The sequence below is a fragment of the Anomaloglossus baeobatrachus genome, chromosome 5, assembly GCF_048569485.1.
Source record: "Anomaloglossus baeobatrachus isolate aAnoBae1 chromosome 5, aAnoBae1.hap1, whole genome shotgun sequence".
Taxonomy (NCBI): domain Eukaryota; kingdom Metazoa; phylum Chordata; class Amphibia; order Anura; family Aromobatidae; genus Anomaloglossus; species Anomaloglossus baeobatrachus.
In genome coordinates this window covers 335,317,326-335,336,258 of record NC_134357.1, presented here as the reverse complement: position 1 = coordinate 335,336,258, position 18,933 = coordinate 335,317,326, and the positions used below count along the sequence as shown (strand labels likewise).

Sequence of the window (18,933 nt, the reverse complement as noted above, 5' to 3'; positions counted from 1 at the left end):
ATAGAGACAGACTAAGAAACAGAAACAGACAGTTAAGGGTACTTGACACGCTGCGATATCGGTACCGATATTGCTAGCGAGCGTACCCGCCCCGTCGGTTGTGTGTCACAGGCAAATCGCTGCCCGTGGTGCACAACATCGTTAACACCCGTCACACGGACTTACTTTCCCTGCGACGTCGCTCTGGCCGGTGATCTGCCTCCTTTCTAAGGGAGCAGTTTGTGCGGAGTCACAGCGACGTCACACGGCGTCCAATAGCAGAGGAGGGGCGGAGATGAGCGGGCGGAACATGCCGCCCACCTCCTTCCTTCCTCATTGCCGGTGGATGCAGGTAAAGAGATGTTCGTCGTTCCTGCGGTGTCACACACAGCGATGCGTGCTGCTGCAGGAATGACGAACAATATTGTACCAGCAGCAGCAGCGATATTTGGGAAAGGAGCAACGTGTCAACGAGCAACGATTTTTCCCGTTTTTGCGATCGTTGATCGTCGTTCCTTGGTGTCACACTCTGCGATGTCGCTAACGGCGCCGGACGTGCGTCACTAACGACGTGACTCCGACGATATATTGTTAGCGATGTCGCAGCGTGTAAAGCACCCTTTAGTGACAGACAGACAGACAAAGACAGACAGACAGAGTAAGAGACAGACAGGCAGTGACAGAGAGAGAAACAGAGACAGACAGATATAGAGATAGACAGAGACAGACAGAGAGAGAAACGGAGATAGACAGAGAGAGACAAAGAAATAGAAACAGAGACAGACAGAGAAAGAGAGCTAGAGACAGACAGACACAGACAGACAGAGAATTACAGACATAAACAGACAGAGAGACAGACATAGAGACAGAGACAGTCAGAGATGGACAGCCAGCCAGACAGACACACAGAGATAGACAGAGACAGACAGAGTGAGAGACAAAGACAAGACAGAGACAGACAGAAAGGGAGACAGAGAGAATGAGAGAGTGGGAGTGAGACAGAAAGACACTTAGTTACTATCCCGGGCAACGCCGGGTACTACAGCTAGTAAGCTATAAATGTCAAATTGCGTGTATGGCTTCTGACATCTAAGCTAATGAGCTGACTAAAGGGGCAGCGGCATTACAGCCAACACCACATCCCCTTTATTGTTTTATCGTGCACAACACTATACATTTGATATTGTCTTTTCCTGGTGTTGCAGCTCAGTCCCATTCACTTGAATAGAATGAGCTGGAGCAAGTTGTGATGCGTGCAGCCATTGTTAGGTGTGCTGGGAGTTGGACAGCCATGATCTTATATTGATGGAAAAACGTATGCTACATAGGTAAGCGCAAATAAAAAACTCAAACCCAAAGCTACACTTTCATAACCTTGTCATCCTTTTCTTTACTGTTTACAAACCTTTCCAAAGCTTCCTTTTCCTATAACTTTCAGGAAGTCAAAGTCAGTTGGTTTAGCACTGAAAAGAAAAAAAAAGATAAAAATGTAACAATTGTATTTTTTTATTCCATCCTGACTGTTCAACAAGTGAAATATCAAACACATTTCTGCAACTCTCCTATTCATTTCAGTTAGCATTGTAAAAATCCGTGCACAAGCTACACAGCTTCTCTGTTTAGAAAGCCAGTAAACTGTCTATGAAGGGATTCTTGGGGTATATAAAAACAAATAACTTTAAGAAAATATCATTATAATTACATTTCTAAATCCCTTATCAGAAGACACTTGACAGTGACAGTGAGTGGTGTGCACACTGTCAGGATTCCCTAGTATTTCCTATGTTTGCTGGCAGTCGTGTGACCATGAGTATATGAGTTGCCTACTTGCGGTCACATACTGACTAGTATCATCCGGTGTCTCTCAATTAACTTTTATTGACAGAAGCTGAACAAGTCTGGTTGACACATGACCAGAATTAGGCAAATCGCATACTCATGGTCACATGACCGCCAACAAACATAGGGAATACCCAGGAATCCGACAGCATGTGGCGCACTAGTGAGTAACGGCAGACTTAAGCATTTAGAACGCACAACCCCTTCAGGCGTAAATAGTTTTACATCTAGTTTATATTACTAGGAGAGCCACTCCCACAAGAGAAAGAGCAAAATCTTGACTCAGACTGCAAACTGCATATTAGCGTCTGAAAATGAATGAATGGAGACTGAAACTTACTGCAATTTTATTTACTACAGGTAACCAGGGGCAAAATGATCGCTGTCTCAGAGGTCAAGACCAGGCCCGGGGGTGGAGGGGGCCCGCCAGTGCATATTTCAGCTGGATGTGTATCCTCAGACACATATCCATCTGAAGTATATTGCTGTGCAGAGACCCGATGAGTCCCAGCTTAGCAATACAAGCTGCTAGCCAATCAGAGGCCAACAGCTGACGACAGCACGTCTGTGACTAGGGGAGCATGGCAGTGATGTCATGTGCTGCCTGTCGCTTGCATGCCAAAGTCAGTTGCCAGATTCAAAAGTGGACGCTGCTCGCTGGGGGAGTGGAGGGAAGGTGAGGGTGAGTAAAATTGTTTAGTTTTTTATGTGTTAAAAAACAGCTGCACAACACGAAGCATATACACCAGGATGGGTAACACATATACCAGTATGGGGGACATATATATATCAGGATGGGGACAAGAATAGGCCCAGGATGGGGGACATAGGCCAGTATGGGGAACATATATATCAGGATGAGAGATGTATATACTAGGAAGGGCCTAGGATGGAGGACATATATACCAGGATGGGGAAAAAATATATCAGTATGGGCCATATATATACCAAGATGGGGAACATATACAAAGGATAGGCCTGGCATAGGATATGTGACATATACACCAGGATGGGGAACATAAATAAAAGGGTGGGGCATATATATACCAGGATGGGGCACCTAGATATTAGGATGGGCCTAGAATGAAGGACATATATACCAGGATGAGGAACATATATACCAGGATGGGCCATATATATATCAGGATGGGGAACATTAGTACAGGACGGAGGATATTACTACATATTAAAGGGGAGGGGGCAACTCCTATGTCCTTATAGGATTTAGAACTCTACAAGAGCCCATACAACTGACGAACAACATGCAGTGGGGAGAAGGTCCAAATTTTGCACTGGGGCCCACTGGACTCTAGTTACACCATTGCAGGTAACTACTAGCATATGAAAAATCATTTTTCCATTTTAAAAGTGTCCATAGCCTTAAGTCACTCTTTAGAGTACGATTGTGTAAAAATGTTTGTCTAATCTTAACTTGTAATGCATTGATTAAGAAAATCAAAACTTGCAGGGTCATTGTAAAATCAGGTCACAAGCCACAACTGTGTTTCACCTGTGTGCACCTACAACCCCTGGCAAAAATTATGGAATCACCTGGCTCTGAGGATGTTCATTCAGTTGTTTACTTTTGTTTAAAAAAAGCAGATCACAGACATGGCACAAAACTAAAGTCATTTCAAATGGCAACTTTCTGGCTTTAAGAAACACTAAAAAAAATCATGAAAACATAATGTGCTAGCCAGTAACAGTTACTTTACAAGATCAAACAGGGTGAAAAAATTATGGAATCACTCAATTATGAGGGAACAATTATGGAATCACCCTTTAAATTTTCATTCACAAAACTAACACCTGCATCAAATAAGATCTGCTTGTTAGTCTGCATCTAAAAAGGAGTGATCACAATTTGAGAGCTGTTGCACCAAGTGGACTGACATGAATCATGGCTCCAACACGAGAGAGGTCAATTGAAACAAAGGAGAGGATTATCAAACTCTTAAAAGAGGGTAAATCATCACGCAATGTTGCAAAAGATGTTGGTTGGTCACAGTCAGCTGTATCTAAAATCTGGACCAGATACAAACAACATGGGAAGGTTGTTAAAGGCAAACATACTGGTAGACCAAGGAAGATATCAATGTGTCAAGACAGGAAACTTAAAGCAATATGTCTCCAAAACAGGAAATGCACAACAAAACAAATGAGAAAGGAATGGGAGGAAACTGGAGTCAATGTCTGTGATCAAATTTAAGAAACCGCCTAAAGGAAATGGGATTTACATACAGAAAAGCTAAACAAAAGCCATCATTAACACCTAAACAGAAAAAAACAAGGTTACAATGGGCTTAGGAAAAGCAATCGTGGACTGTGGATGACTGGATGAAAGTTATATTCAGTGATGAATTGCGAATCTGCATTGGGCAAGGCGATGATGCTGGAACTTTTGTTTGGTGTCGTTCCAATGAGATTTATAAAGATGACTGCCTGAAGAGAACATGTAAATGTCCACAGTCATTGATGATATGGGGCTTCATGTCAGGTAAAGGCACTGGGGAGATGGCTGTCATTACATCTTCAATAAATGCCCAAGTTTACATTGACATTTTGGACACTTTTCTTATCCCATCAATTGAAAGGATGTTTTGGGATGATGAAATCATTTATCAAGGTTATAATGCATCCTGCTATAGAGCAAAACCTGAGAAAACATTCCTTGAAAGAAGACACCTTAGGTCAATGACATGGCCTGCAAATAGTCCGGATTTCAATCCAATTGAAAATCTTTGGTGGAAGTTGAAGAAAATGGTCCATGACAAGGCTCCAACCTGCAAAGCTGATCTGGCAACAGCAATCAGAGAAAGTTGGAGCCAGATTGATGAAGAGTACTGTTTGTCCCTCATTAGGTCCATGCCTCAGAGACTGCAAGCTGTTATAAAAGCCAGAGGTGGTGCGCCAAAGTACTAGTGATGTATTGGAGTGTTCTTTAGTTTGTTTGTTTTTCATGATTCCATAATTTTTTTCCCCGTTTAGTCTTGAAAAGTAACCGCTACTGGCCAGCACATTATGTTTTCATGATTTTTTTTTAGTGTCTCTTAAAGCCAGAAAGTTGACATTTGAAATGACTTTAGTTTTGTGCCATGTCTGTGATATGCTTTTCTAAACAAAAGTAAACAACGGAACATCCTCAGAGCCAGGTGATTCCATCATTTTTGCCAGGGGTTGTAGATGAACCCACAGAAGTTCTCTTTAAAGAGTAAGCAGCAGGGGGACATGTACTCACTTGGGGTTGGCAGACGGGCCCAGGTTTATGTTGGAAGTCATGACTGGAGGGCAGCGTTCACCTGTTCCAGTCTTGATGTGACTCAATGAACTGTAACATGAAGAGGTTAGATTCCTTTGTCGTTAACCACAAATAGTCAGGATGAAAATGGAAGAGAAAGAAACAACAGGAATAATGAGCAAATAAGAAGTCAGCTATAAAATCAATGAGACTTAAGTATCTAAGGATTTCTTTACATGAACCGACTGGTAGCATTAAATGACCACTGATGGGTAACATAGTCCTTTAAATGCCTGTTTACATAGACATGCCGCGCTAAATGATGCACACTAAATCACCTATGATAAATCTTTCAGTGTGGATAGGCTGCCATGGTTCTGGACAGCGCCAGTTTACACAGGACGATGCACTGCTGAGAATGATATTTCTTAGGCTTCTGCCACACTCACGTGAATTTCACGCACGTGCCGAGAGACACGTATTTCCCCTGCGTGTTGCGTGCAGGTAAGTACGTGTCTCTGGTACGTGCGTGACACGTGTGTTCTACGTGTGCTATCCGCGATAGCACACGTAGAACCGGTAATTATTATACTCACCTGGTCCTTCCTGATGTCCGCGCTGCTGTCCGTGGTGCTGATCCTCGGTCTCCAGCCCTCCTGTCTCCCCGCTGCTGCTGCTGCCAGGCAGTGAAGTGAATATTCAATGAGAATAATGAGCGGCGGTCGGCAGCAAGAGGCAGCAGCGGCAGAGACAGGAGGGCTGGAGAAGGTGAGTTAATGTTTTTTTTTTTTTTCCCTGACATGTGTGTTTACTCCGGCGCGTGTCACACGGGACCGCATCCACACTACACCCGTGTGGTACGGGTGCGGCCCGTGTAACACCCGTGCTGCCGGAGAAAACACTGACATGTCAGCGCTTTGAAAATCGCACACACGTACAAATGCACACGGACACACGTTCCGTGTGGTTTTACGTGTGTGTGCCTGCTACCATAGGGTAGCATTGCTGTACATGTCTCCGTGCCGCCGGTACGTGTAAAAAATTACAAACACGTGCCGGAGGCACGGATGTGTGGCGCTAGCCTTAAGCAAACTTTAAATTATTTCACCAGACAAACTAGTGCGTTTCTTGTTCATCATCTAACCAACAATCAGTTTATACTACAAGATTATTGTGAACAAGTGATACTTGAAAAATTGATCACAATATTCGTTCAGTGTAAATTTACCTTAAAGGACAACATCAGCGTTTTTTTTTTTTTTATTTCATTGCTGGAGTGGTCCTTTAAATCTAAGTCCCCTGCCCCTAGTCTTATACTTGCCCTCCAGCCTATTCATCTGTTATGTCGCTGACATTGGTCTCAGGCAGTTTGTTATCTGGAGGTCAGATATCAATACAAGTCTGTGAGAGCCTCATTCTGGCTCTCATAGAGTTGCATTGAGAGCTTGTGACTAGAGATGAGCAAACCCGAACTGTAAAGTTCGGGGTTCATACCAAACACAATCTTTAAAAAAAAAACAGTGTCCAAGTTCAGAGTTTGGGTGCTTTACGTATACTAACCATTCAATCGAGCATCTTGTGTGCTCGGGTATGTTTGGTACTCAGCCCAGTGTACAATAAAAAAAAATCCCGCTCTCCCACCCCCAGAAAAGCTTTATTTATGGCTGGCTGTATGTGGGAGGAGAGCCGAACTGCCCAATCACTGATTTCCAATGGCATTCGGACTCTGAGATTAAGTTCAGGTCAAGTCCAGGTCCTCAACTGAACTTTATCTAAAGTCTGGCTGAACTCGGTGAACCCGAACTTCAACAGGTCCACTCATCTCTACTTGTGACATAATTACTGATTTCTGACCAGTCAGAAGTTACAGTCACAAGATGGGGCCGCAGGACCAGAGCGACGCAGACAAAGGTAAGAGGGTAAATATAAGACTGGGTTCAAGGCACTTGGGTTTAAATCATCACTCCAGCACTTACAAAAAAAACGCTGGAGTGGTGATTTAAAGGGAATATATCACATTACATCACATAACAGTATTAATTAACCTTATATCTTCAGGGTAATAGCATCAGGAAGGTGCTAGGTTGCAGTACTGAAAGTGAGTCTCCTGGGAAGAAAGGAACTTTATTTCTTCCAGGACCTGCTGGCTTTCTTCCATACAACCATAGTGGTGTAACGTCAGTCACTGCACACAACACTGTAGTGTAATCATGCCTTAATACTTCGACTGACAACTGCGTAAGCTGTCAGTCAGTGCAGGGCATGCTTATGTGACGCCCTGGACAAGTCAGGTCTTCCCAGGTAGTCACACAAAACACCACACCCGCTCCCGAGTAGGTGACATGAGTCAAACTAAAAACCTTGTCACCACCCTCCAGGTTTGATGTCCACACCAGGGTGGTGGAGCCAGGTGGTTGGCTCCGCCCACCGAGGAGTTCCCAGACCTGGAGGCGGGAAAACACACAAAAAAACAGAGAGAGTCTGGGGAAGGTGGAGAGCAGTCAAGTTCACGGGCAGTCCTGTGTCCAGGCCTGCCAAGAGACTACCAGGTGGCTGGGTCGGAGCCCAGTCACCATTGGCAAGGAGGCAGACGGTGGTGGCCGCCTGCAGGAGCTGGGATTACAGCCAGTGGAACCGTAGGGACCGGGGTTGGGCGGTGGCCCGCCGGTACCGACCTGGGGAACCGATTGTTAACCCGGAGCACCAGGAGGGGTACTCAGACCCAGACGAAGCCCCGAACCGACAGGGCCGAGTCAAATCAACTGATTGCGGACTGGACTTTAGGACCTATCCCACACAAGGCCTGTTAGAAGACAACAGCCCAACCATACAGGGTAAAGCCACCGCCAAGGCATAGAGACCCAAAGGGCCAGCGTCTGTGGGCAAACGGGCTCCTACTGCATATACAAGTCGGGGAGCGGACTACCGGTGTCTAGGCATAGGAGTCAAACATTTACACATAGAGGTGCAGGAGAAAGGCAGAAACCACCAACCTATTCTGGGAGAAGCTGCAGCCGGTTGCGGGCCCCATTCATCACTCCTTTTGGTTTACCAGAGACTCCAGTGTGTTCTGTCAGAGTGAGTACACCAGTGCCTTCGGGCCGCGCCGCACCGCACCAGCGTCCTCACGAACTTACATCCCAAACTAAACAACCGCGGCCCCGGCCGTGGAACTCCTTACCCCAGTCCCCGCGTGTAGCGCCAACTCCATTGCAGAGCGACGTGACCCCCGGGTCCGCGAGAGTCTCGAGCCACCACCCGCAGTACGAGCATGGATCCGAGCAGCTCGGCGGTTGCAGCCGAGCCCGAGGGACGGTACACTTACACCCGCCACTCACAGTGCTGTCTATGATGACTGTAACCACACCGACACACCTATCTGACTGAAAGCCGGCAGCTCCCAGGAGAAACAAGTTTGTTGTTTCTCCTGTACCTCACTTTCAGTACTTTCAGTACAGGACCGAGCACCTTCCTAATGCTATTAACTATCAAATTAACCCTATATCTGCAGGTTAATTGTATTATCTGACATGACAAGTTCCTTTAAAGGGTCAATGTACACAAACTGACTGGTAGCACTACAGAATTGCCGAGTCAGTGGTGACAACTGTCAATACTGGAAGGATGTGGAATTTCATAAATTGCACCAAAGGGTCACACATGCTGTGTAATGTCACACATGCTGTGCCCTTCTATAAAGGTACCGTCACACATGCTGTGCCCTTCTATCAAGATACCGTCACACATGCTGTGCCCTTCTATAAAGATACCGTCACACATGCTGTGCCCTTCTATAAAGATAATGCCACACATGCTGTGCCTTTCTGTGAAGAGGAAATATGTCTGCTACTTGGCACCAGGTATGGCAGCTCAAAGTACAGTTTCATGTTTACTGTGCATCCACTTTTGCAGTAAAGCTATTTGCAGATACTATGTCACCCTTTTTTTTAGAGGTGTATTAATTCCTTACAGTTTTGTGACATCTTTCTGCAACAACTTTCACTTAATATCATTTGGAGCTATATAAACCTATGGTTTTGTTTCTTTAATACATAGAAATTTCAGCATCTAATGACCTGAGAGGTTAACTACACGTGCTTTTTGCTTTATTTTAAATAAATATTTTCAGTAATTAAAATTAATTAAAAGAGATAACTCATCAACAACAAAAAATAATCAAAAACTGCAGGATAACTGCTACTTATGAATACAGCCTCACAAACATCATGTGTACCTAGTCTAATACATGTGCTTCAATGTTTTTCTATGAGCCACAACGTCATTCACATAGTCCCAAGGGAATGTGACTTATGGGATAAAAGTGTGCGCTCATAGTCATATATAATACCTATACAATGTCTAAAGGTTAGGTTCAAATGGTGTGTTTTGGAGGCAGAAAAATACTAGTTTTTCAAGAGAAATACACTTCAGGACAAAAACACACTTCCGCATAAAAAACGTACGTGTGACACGGTCCGTTTTTCGGGTCCGTGTTCCGTTTTTTTGGGGCGTTTCTCCGGTACGTATGACATCCGTGTGTGCGTGTGGAATGTCCGTGTGTGCGTGTGGAATGTCGGTGTATGTGTACGTTAAATGTCCATGTGTAATGTCCGTGTGTGTGGTAAAATGTCGTTGATACATGTCGGCTGACAGCAGACAGAGTTGCACGATCAGAATGAAGTCGGATGAACTTCACCTGACTTCATTGTCATCCCGCAGCTCTGTCTGTGTCGCGTACTGATTAGCGGTCACCCGTGAAGGACTCACCGGTGGCCGCTAATCCCCTGAGTGACTGAAGTGAGCAGCGCGATTAGCGCTGCCGTCACTCAGGTTACCCGCGACTAGCTGGATCCTCCACCCGAGACCGCAACTCACCTGTGACTTAATCGCAGTCACTCGGGCGACTTGCTGTCACAGGTGGAGGATCCAGCGGTGGCCGTGAGTAACCTGACTGACATCATCAGCTGATCGCGCGGCTCACCTCACTTGCTGTGTGGAGGTGACAGGAGCGGCGGTGTTCTTCTGCAGCTCCTGTCACCTTCTTGTAGCAGAGCTGGAAGCGACGCTGGACCTCCGTGGTTTACGCTGGACATGGATGGGTATTTGGGGCTTAATAAATTGGTGAACGAGGGTATTTGTTATTGTTTTTTTATTTCAAATAAAGGATTTTTTCACTGTGTGTGTTTATTAACTTTAACTTGCAGGTTAATCATTGGGGGTGTCTCATAGATGCCTGCAATGATTAATTCAGGACTTATTGGCAGCTATGGGCTGCCAATAACTCCTTATTACCCCGATTGCCAACGCACCAGGGCAAATCGGGAAGAGCCGGGTAGAGTCCCAGAACTGTCGCATCTATTGTATGCGGCAATTCCGGGTGGCTGCTGGCTGACATTTTTAGGCTGGGGTACTCCCCATAACGTGGGGCTCCCCATCCTGAGAATACCAGCCTTCAGCCGTATGGCTTTACCTTGGCTGGTATCAAAATTACAGGTGACCGCACGCTGTTTTTTTAAAATTATTTATTTCACTGCACAGTATAGACCCGCCCAAGATTAGGCTATGTTTACACAGGGCGCTTTTGTTCAGGTTTTTTCTGCAACAAAACCTCATCTTTTGCCAGGAAATAACCTGCAGTTTTGCCACAGTTTTTTCCCAAGGTTTTGCAAAGAATTGACATGCCAGCGTTTCAAAAACTGAGCAAAAACCAGTTGACAAAACAGTCAGGAAAAAAAATGGCAGGTGGTTTGTGTGTGTGCATAAAAATTCTGGAATCTTATAGGCTTTCCTGGAACTATGAAGGCAGAATTTTATTAGCATGGATTTGCATAAAACCAAAGAATAAACCATGCTAAAAAAATGTAGCAAAAATGCCCTGTGTGGACATAGTCTTAGGGCTAAGCAACAGCATGTGTGAAAAATACTTGGGTATACTAAAAGGTCACAGACTGAACATGAGTCAACAGTGTGTTGCAGCAGCAAAAAAAAGGCAAACACAATTCTGGGGTGTATTAACAGAAGCATACAGTCTAGATCACGTGAAGTACTTATTGCCCTCTACTCCTCTTTGGTCAGACTTCAACTAGAATACTGTGCCAATTCTGGGCACCACATTTTAAAAAAGACATCAACAAACTGGAGCAAGTTCAGGGAAGAGCGACCAGAATGGTGACTGGTCTACAAACCATGACCTTTGAAGAATGATTATAGGATTTGGGAAACTTAGCTTGCAAGAAAAGAAGACTGACAGGAGACTTAATAGCTGTCTACAAATATTTAAAGGGCTGTCACACTGTAGAGGGATCAGCCCTATTCTCATTTGCACAAGGAAAGACTAGAAGCAATGAGATAAAACTAATTGGGAGAAGACACAGATTAAATATTAGAAAAAAACATTTTGACAGGGAGGTGATCAATCAGTGGAACAGGCTGCCACAAGAGTTAGTGAGTTCCCTTTCAATGGAAGTCTTCAAGCATAGGGTGGACAGACATCTATGTGTGATGATATAGTGAATTCTGCTGTGAGCAGGGGGTTGGACCAGATGACTCTGGTGGTCCCTTCAAACTCTACCATTCTATGATTCTATATACAGTACACCGCTGAAAGTATGAGGACAGTGCTGGCATGTTGCCTTTTTTGCTTCAATCATGGTAACTGCAGCAGCAAAACAACTGCTATATGACATCAGTGTGTAAGGGCAGCTTTAAGCAGGCCTGGACTGACCATAGGGCAATTCTGGCAAATGCCAGATGGGCCGGTCCCTGTAGTGGGCCGGTACCTGTAGTGGGCCGCTGTTTCTGCAGTCACCACCGCGCTCCTCATTAGTGTGTGCATGCCGGGCACACTAGCTGTAGCAGGACCAGGAGGCAGCGCGCTGTGCTGTGCCAACCCTGCTGTGTGATAGTGTGCCTGGCATGCACACACTGCTGAAGAGCGCGGCGGTGGCGATGCCGGTGACTGCAGCTTCCTCCTTCCTATTCAAATGTATTGAATAGAAAATAGCGGCTTCACCAGGTCCTGCTACTAAGAGTAATAAATAGGACTTAGCTGTAATACTGGATGCAGCCGTGACTACATGTTATATGGTCGTGTTACACAATCTACAAGTGCACAAGATATTACACATTCACCACGTGAAAAGTGGCCTGTGCACCTCCAAATGCCAGGGCTGAATTTTAGTCCCAGTCCGGCCCTGGCTTTAAGAATAACCAAAAGTAAATTAAATAAAAGGGTTATCAATTTTCTCTGCCTTGGTCCAAATAAAAGTGACAACGTGAGCACTAGATATGCAACATCTTACACCACCCAATCAGGGAATGGATTTGCCGGTGGTGGTCACACACTAAAACACTCTCTTTATCCTTCCTGACTGATTCCTCTCTAGTTTGGTAGTGTCTTTCTCAATTCTGGTAGTATGAGGTAGTACTTGTAACTGATTCACGTTGCACAAATAGTCCAGCTCCTCTAGAATGTGACATCCATACGTGGCATTGGAATTTTGCTGTGTCTTCCAGCACTGTCTCAAGAACATGTAGATAGCAGAACAGGGCCCATTATATGAGGATAACTGGACAGGGTTGTGGAAGTGCATCAGTCCAGTATCAGGACCGGTATCAGGACCGGTATCTCCTCCTTTATGTGAAGAGGAACAAGATTTAGCACCGTCAAAGTCCTATATAATAACCCCAATGGTCTACATATGTGCATGTGTCACGCTCCCCGGGTCCTCACCCCCGCTCCCCGGCTCACCTGCCACGCTCCCCGCTCTCCAGCCTCCGGTGCCCGTCCTTCCCAGGCCCCCTGGTGCCCGATTCCGGCGCCCGACGGCTTCCCAGGATCTGGCCGGCACCCCTGCGTCTTCCTCTCAGCCTCCTTCCCTGGCTTCTGGCACCCGGGCGGCGCGCATGCGCATTAGGGCGCGCGCGCGGTCACTGACCCTTTCTTAAAGGGCCAGCGTCCATTAACAGGAAATGAGGTTGAACAGGTACAGGGTATAAAGGGGGTTAGTGTCCAAGGGGGCGGGGCCTGATCTTCGTGTTTTCCAAGCTAGGAGTCAGGTCTCCTTGTGTCGTCTTGCCATACTCACGTATCTCTCTTCTAGAGCTGATCCTGCCTCGCCAGCCGGGCCTGCTGAATCCCGAACCCCGCACGCTGTCCGTCTGCCATCTGACAGTCCGTACCATCTCGGATCCCTGCAGTGACCCGTCATCTCGCTCCAAAAGGTTCCGGACCCCGCCTGACATCATCTCGGCTTCCGAACCTGAGCTACGTCACCCGGACCACCATCCGTGACTCCGTGGTCCCAGGGACTTCTTCGGTACCTTCACTTGCACGGACTGTTCTACTGCCCATACTGCTGCAGCTACCGGACTCCTTACCACCATCTTAGAGTTCGGCCCAGTGGATCCACCTCCTGGGTCTGCCCGACCGCCTGGCCCTGACAGTAAGATCAGGCCATGGATCCCGCTGCAGCACTAGCGGCCTTGCAAGAGGAACTCCAACGCCAGCGTGAAGTCCAGACCCGCATGCTGAACTTTATGACCTCCGTGGACACCCGCCTGTACACGTTACAAGCGGCAGTTACGCCTTCAACGTTCCGGGCCTCCACTAGTCAATCCACGGCTCCCGCACCCGTGGCAGCCTCTTCGACTGCTTCCCAACTCCGTTTGGCTTCACCACCTCGTTATGCCGGAGATCCCAAGACCTGCAGGGGCTTCATAAACCAATGTTCCCTTCATTTCACGCAGCTACCACACTTGTTTGCCTCCGACCAAGCCAAGGTCGCCTTCATCATGTCTCACCTAGAGGGCGAGGCACTGGCGTGGATGAACCCCTTGTGGGAGAAGGAGGACCCTATGACCAAGGATCTTCAAGAGTTCCTGCAGGCCTTTCGCAGCACCTTTGACGAGCCGGGACGCGCCTCTGCGTCTGCTTCATCCCTTCTCCGCTTACGTCAAGGAACACTGACGGTGGGCCAATACGCCATCCGTTTCCGCACCCTGGCTTCAGAACTCGGGTGGAATAATGAGGCCCTAACAACCGCCTTCTGGGAAGGACTCTCGAGTCGCATCAAAGATGAGTTGGCGGGTCGTGACGTGCCCTCCACCCTAGATGCCCTGATTGCCCTAGCAACTCGAGTGGACCTTCGTTTTCAGGAGCGCTCCAAAGAGCTGTCTCGTGAGAGACGTCCGGTACGGCATTCTTCTCCCCCACAGAAGCCCTCCGTCTCTCAGTCATCAACAGCTGGGATTCCCGTCCACGAGCCCATGCAGATCGACCGAGTACGACAGTCTGAACAACGTCGAGCAGAGCGGCTCGCCAAGGGTCTCTGCTTTTACTGCGGAGAGGACACACACCTCCTACGCTCCTGTCCGGAAAGGCCGGGAAACTCCAAAGCCTAGGGTTGGTAGGAGAGGCCTCCCTAGGTGCTGGGACTCTCTCAGACCCGGTTATGTGGACTGTACAAGTGTCAACGGGAGAGACGCGCTTCACGGCTGAGGCATACCTCGATTCTGGAGCAGCAGGCAATTTCATCCAGCAGGCCACTGTGGACAAGTACCAGCTGCCTGTTACTCTACTCGAGAAGCCCCTAGTGATTGCCTCTGTGGATGGGAGACCCCTCTCTGATACCATCTCCTGGGTCACCAGACCGGTCGAACTGCGTATCGGTGCCCTGCACACCGAGAACATCGCTCTCTACGTCCTTCCACACATGTCCCATCAAATCCTGCTGGGACTTCCCTGGTTGCGGACTCACGAACCATCAGTCAGCTGGGGTACTGGCGAAATCACCCGATGGGGTCCTGCTTGTCATGAGAAGTGTCTGAAGTCCATACAACCCATCCGACGACCTCCGGTTCCAGAGAACCTACCGGAACTGCCCTCGGCCTATTGGTCCTTCGCAGACGTTTTTGACAAGAAGGAGTCTGAGGTACTTCCGCCACACCGTCCCTACGATTGTGCCATCGACCTGCTCCCAGGAGCAACACCACCTCGAGGACGGATATATCCGTTGTCCCCCGCCGAAACCAGGGCCATGTCTACCTACATCACAGAGAGCCTGGCAAAGGGATTCATCCGGAGATCCTCCTCTCCTGCGGGAGCAGGCTTCTTCTTCGTTAAGAAGAAAGAGGGTGACCTACGCCCATGCATCGACTACCGGGGTCTGAATCAGATCACCGTCAAAAACAAGTACCCTCTGCCGCTCATCCCTGAATTGTTCGACCGGCTCAGAGGAGCCCGTGTGTTCACCAAGCTGGATCTGCGGGGTGCCTACAACCTAGTTCGTATCCGCTCTGGGGACGAATGGAAGACCGCGTTTAATACTCGCGATGGGCACTATGAATACTGCGTGATGCCCTTCGGCTTGTGTAACGCACCAGCAGTCTTCCAAGAACTGGTGAACGACATATTCCGGGACCTCCTCTACATCTGTGTAGTAGTTTATCTGGATGACATCCTTATCTACTCTCCGGACCTCCAGACCCACAGAGAGAACGTACAGCTGGTCCTACAAAGACTGAGAGAGAACCGTCTCTACGCCAAATATGAGAAGTGTGTCTTTGAGCAGTCCTCTCTTCCTTTCCTGGGATACATCATCTCGGGTACTGGACTGCAAATGGATCCAAAGAAGGTCTCCTCCATACTCAACTGGCCTCCCCCTTCTGGACTGAAGGCAATCCAACGGTTCCTGGGATTCGCCAACTACTACCGCCAGTTTATCCCTCACTTCTCTGCCCTGACTGCTCCTCTCTCCGCTTTGACCAAAAAGGAGGCTAATCCAAAGGACTGGTCACCTGCGGCCGACGCCGCGTTTTGCTCACTGAAGTGAGCCTTTGCCTCCGCTCCTGTACTCCACCGTCCAGAGTTAAACCGCCAGTTCACCTTGGAGGTGGATGCCTCCTCCTCGGGAGCCGGAGCAGTGCTCATGCAGAAGTCCTCCTCCGGGAAGATGGTGACTTGCGGTTTCTTCTCCAAGAGCTTCTCAGCGCCTGAACGCAACTACACCATCGGTGACCGAGAACTATTGGCAGTCAAACTGGCTCTGGAGGAGTGGCGCTACCTCCTGGAAGGAGCAGTGTACCCCGTGATTATCTACACGGACCACAAGAACCTGGAATACTTGCGGTCCGCTCAGCGACTGAACCCACGGCAAGCCAGGTGGTCCTTATTCTTTGCCAGGTTTGACTTCCAGCTCCATTTCCGACCCGCGGACAAAAATGTACGCGCTGATGCCTTGTCTAGGTCTTTCATGCCCATGGAGCAGGAGGAAGAGACTACCCAACCTATCATCTCTCCTAGCAAGATCCTTCCGGTGGCCCCTGTCACCCTGGCCCAGATACCGCCCGGAAAGACCTATGTCTCTGAGACTGACAGACAAAAAGTGTTACACTGGGGCCATGCCTCAAAAACAGCCGGCCATGCAGGCCAGAAGAGAACATGGGGTGCGATTGTACGCCATTACTGGTGGCCATCCCTTCGCACGGACGTCGCTGCTTTTGTCTCTGCCTGCTCCTCTTGTGCCAGGAACAAGACGCCCAAACACCTGCCCTATGGCCGTCTTCTGCCTCTGCCGATACCCTCAGTTCCGTGGCAACACATAGCAATGGATTTTATTACTGACTTGCCATTGTCCTCCGGACACACGGTCATATGGGTCGTGGTGGACCGGTTCTCCAAAATGGCTCACTTCGTCCCTATGGCTGGACTGCCCTCTGCTCAGGAACTCGCGGAAGCCTATATACATCACATCTTCCGCTTGCATGGCTTTCCATCCCACATCGTGTCCGACAGAGGAACTCAGTTCACCTCCCGCTTCTGGAGGGCGCTCTGCACACATCTGGGAGTGACTCTGGACTTTTCTTCTGCTTACCATCCTCAGTCTAATGGCCAAGTGGAGAGGGTCAATCAAACCTTGACCTCCTTCTTACGTCACTATGTCAACGCCCATCACGACGACTGGTCCACGCTTCTGCCTTGGGCTGAATTCTCACATAACCACCACATCAGTGAGTCGTCCTCCAAATCTCCCTTCCATGTCGTTTACGGACTTCAGCCCTCCGTCCCATTGCCTATATCCCCTTCTTCGGATGTCCCTGCGGCTGATACTGTAGTCCGTGACTTCGCTACCATTTGGGACTCTGTCAAGGCGTCCCTTGGACGCGCTTCCCAGCGGATGAAGAAACACGCTGACAAGAGGCGTCTGGACCCTCCGTGTTTCTCTCCTGGAGATCTAGTCTGGCTTGCTTCCCAGTACATCCGGTTGAAGATACCATCCTACAAGCTGGGTCCTCGCTACATCGGGCCGTTTAAAGTCCTCAGCAAAATCAATGAGGTCTCCTACAAGCTCCAGCTCCCGGCCACGATGAGGATACCCAACTCCTTCCACGTCTCCCTGCTCAAGCCGGTTGTCCTTGGTCCCTTCTCCGCTGCTGCCAGTTCGGCTCCTCCTCCTATAGCCGATGACGACATCTATGCGGTAAGGGATGTCGTGGCCATGAAGACCGTACGTGGTCGACAGTTCTTCCTGGTGGACTGGGAAGGGTATGGTCCTGAGGATAGGTCCTGGGAGCCCAGGGAGAACGTGGGCACTCCTCTGATCCGTGCCTTCATGTCCCGATTGCGGGGAGGGGGGCGTGGGGGGGGGGTACTGTCACGCTCCCCGGGTCCTCACCCCCGCTCCCCGGCTCACCTGCCACGCTCCCCGCTCTCCAGCCTCCGGTGCCCGTCCTTCCCAGGCCCCCTGGTGCCCGATTCCGGCGCCCGACGGCTTCCCAGGATCTGGCCGGCTCCCCTGCGTCTTCCTCTCAGCCTCCTTCCCTGGCTTCTGGCACCCGGGCGGCGCGCATGCGCATTAGGGCGCGCGCGCGGTCACTGACCCTTTCCTAAAGGGCCAGCGTCCATTAACAGGAAATGAGGTTGAACAGGTACAGGGTATAAAGGGGGTTAGTGTCCAAGGGGGCGGGGCCTGATCTTCGTGTTTTCCAAGCTAGGAGTCAGGTCTCCTTGTGTCGTCTTGCCATACTCACGTATCTCTCTTCTAGAGCTGATCCTGCCTCGCCAGCCGGGCCTGCTGAATCCCGAACCCCGCACGCTGTCCGTCTGCCATCTGACAGTCCGTACCATCTCGGATCCCTGCAGTGACCCGTCATCTCGCTCCAAAAGGTTCCGGACCCCGCCTGACATCATCTCGGCTTCCGAACCTGAGCTACGTCACCCGGACCACCATCCGTGACTCCGTGGTCCCAGGGACTTCTTCGGTACCTTCACTTGCACGGACTGTTCTACTGCCCATACTGCTGCAGCTACCGGACTCCTTACCACCATCTTAGAGTTCGGCCCAGTGGATCCACCTCCTGGGTCTGCCCGACCGCCTGGCCCTGACAGCATGTATCGAACCAATCTTGCAGAAACAGACTCCATGAGTGTGGCATGAAGGTCCAATATCATGTAGTGGGACTTCTTTTCATAGCCCAACACACTACAACTCAATTGGCAGTTTCTCCATTGGTGTCTGGTTCTCTTTACAGATGAGAGCAGGTTCACATTGTCCACATGTGATACACATGAAAAAGTGTGGAGATGTTTTGGTGAATATTATGTTGCCTGCAACATCATCAAGCATGAGCTGGATCAGTGATGGTCTGTCGATGCATAGCCTTGATAGTTTTGCACAACCCTCCACATGAAAATGAACAGAACCCTTACATGTTAGGTACCGGGATGAAATTCTTTGGGCTATTATCAGACTTTATGTTGGTGCAGTACAGTAGCTGGCCTCAGGTCCTGTGGCCATAGTGTGTAAGAAGATGCTGCATGATGAAGACTTTGATGCCATTGACAGTCTTTCACATTTCTCAAATCTGGAACTAATGGA

At 48.7% G+C, this 18,933-nt stretch overlaps 1 protein-coding gene across 2 annotated transcripts in view; it reads right to left on the bottom strand.

The window, feature by feature from the left end:
* The window catches only part of SGK2 (serum/glucocorticoid regulated kinase 2), a 72,236-nt gene that overhangs the window by 44,574 nt on the left and 8,729 nt on the right, over positions 1-18,933 (bottom strand). Inside the window, exons 2-3 of one of the 2 annotated variants that reach the window (XM_075349840.1) lie at positions 5,057-5,170; positions 1,385-1,442 (exon numbers count right to left, since the gene is read on the bottom strand). In XM_075349840.1, coding sequence (XP_075205955.1) covers positions 1,385-1,442; positions 5,057-5,097 — 99 coding nt within the window. In that variant the 5' untranslated portion in view covers positions 5,098-5,170. The remainder of the gene's footprint in view (positions 1-1,384; positions 1,443-5,056; positions 5,171-18,933) is intronic. The other variant, XM_075349842.1, reaches the window with a different exon arrangement.